This window comes from Microtus ochrogaster, unplaced genomic scaffold (genome assembly GCF_000317375.1).
Source record: "Microtus ochrogaster isolate Prairie Vole_2 unplaced genomic scaffold, MicOch1.0 UNK64, whole genome shotgun sequence".
Classification (NCBI taxonomy): Eukaryota; Metazoa; Chordata; class Mammalia; order Rodentia; family Cricetidae; genus Microtus; species Microtus ochrogaster.
The window spans coordinates 1,948,304-1,948,860 of NW_004949162.1; the positions used below are offsets into that span (position 1 = coordinate 1,948,304).

Genomic DNA, 557 nt, shown 5'->3' on the forward strand with positions numbered 1-557 from the left:
CGAGGAGAGTGGTGCACGTATCAACATCTCAGAAGGGAATTGTCCTGAGAGAATTATCACTTTGGCTGGACCGACTAATTCCATCTTCAAAGTGTTTGCTATGATCATTGCTAAACTGGAAGAGGACATAAGCAGCTCTATGACCAATAGCACAGCTGCCAGCAGACCCCCAGTTACCTTACGGCTCGTGGTCCTTGCTAGTCAGTGGGGCTCTCTCATTGGAAAAGGCGGTTGCAAGATCAAGGAAATAAGAGAGAGTACAGGGGCTCAGGTCCAGGGGATACGCTCCCCAACTCAACTGAGCGGGCAATCACTATTGCTGGCATTCTGCACTCCATCATTGAGTGTGTCAAACAGATCTGCGTGGTCATGTTGGAGACTCTCTCCCAGTTCCCCCCGAAGGGCGTGACCATCCCGTACCGGCCCAAGCCCTCGAGTTCTCCAGTCATCTTTGCAGGTGGTCAGGACAGGTACAGCACAGGCAGCGACAGTGCGAGCTTTCCCCACACCACCCCGTCCATGTGCCTCAACCCTGACCTGGAGGGACCACCTCTAGA

The 557-nt window shown here is 53.5% G+C and overlaps 1 protein-coding gene across 1 annotated transcript in view; it reads left to right on the forward strand.

Moving 5' to 3' along the window:
• The window catches only part of LOC101985690 (poly(rC)-binding protein 2-like), a 1,827-nt gene that overhangs the window by 410 nt on the left and 860 nt on the right, over positions 1–557 (forward strand). The window contains 2 exon segments of the mRNA XM_026777411.1: positions 1–272; positions 275–543. The exon segment at positions 1–272 is cut by the window's left edge and continues 1 nt beyond it. Of these exon segments, the coding sequence (XP_026633212.1) occupies positions 1–272; positions 275–543 (541 nt within the window).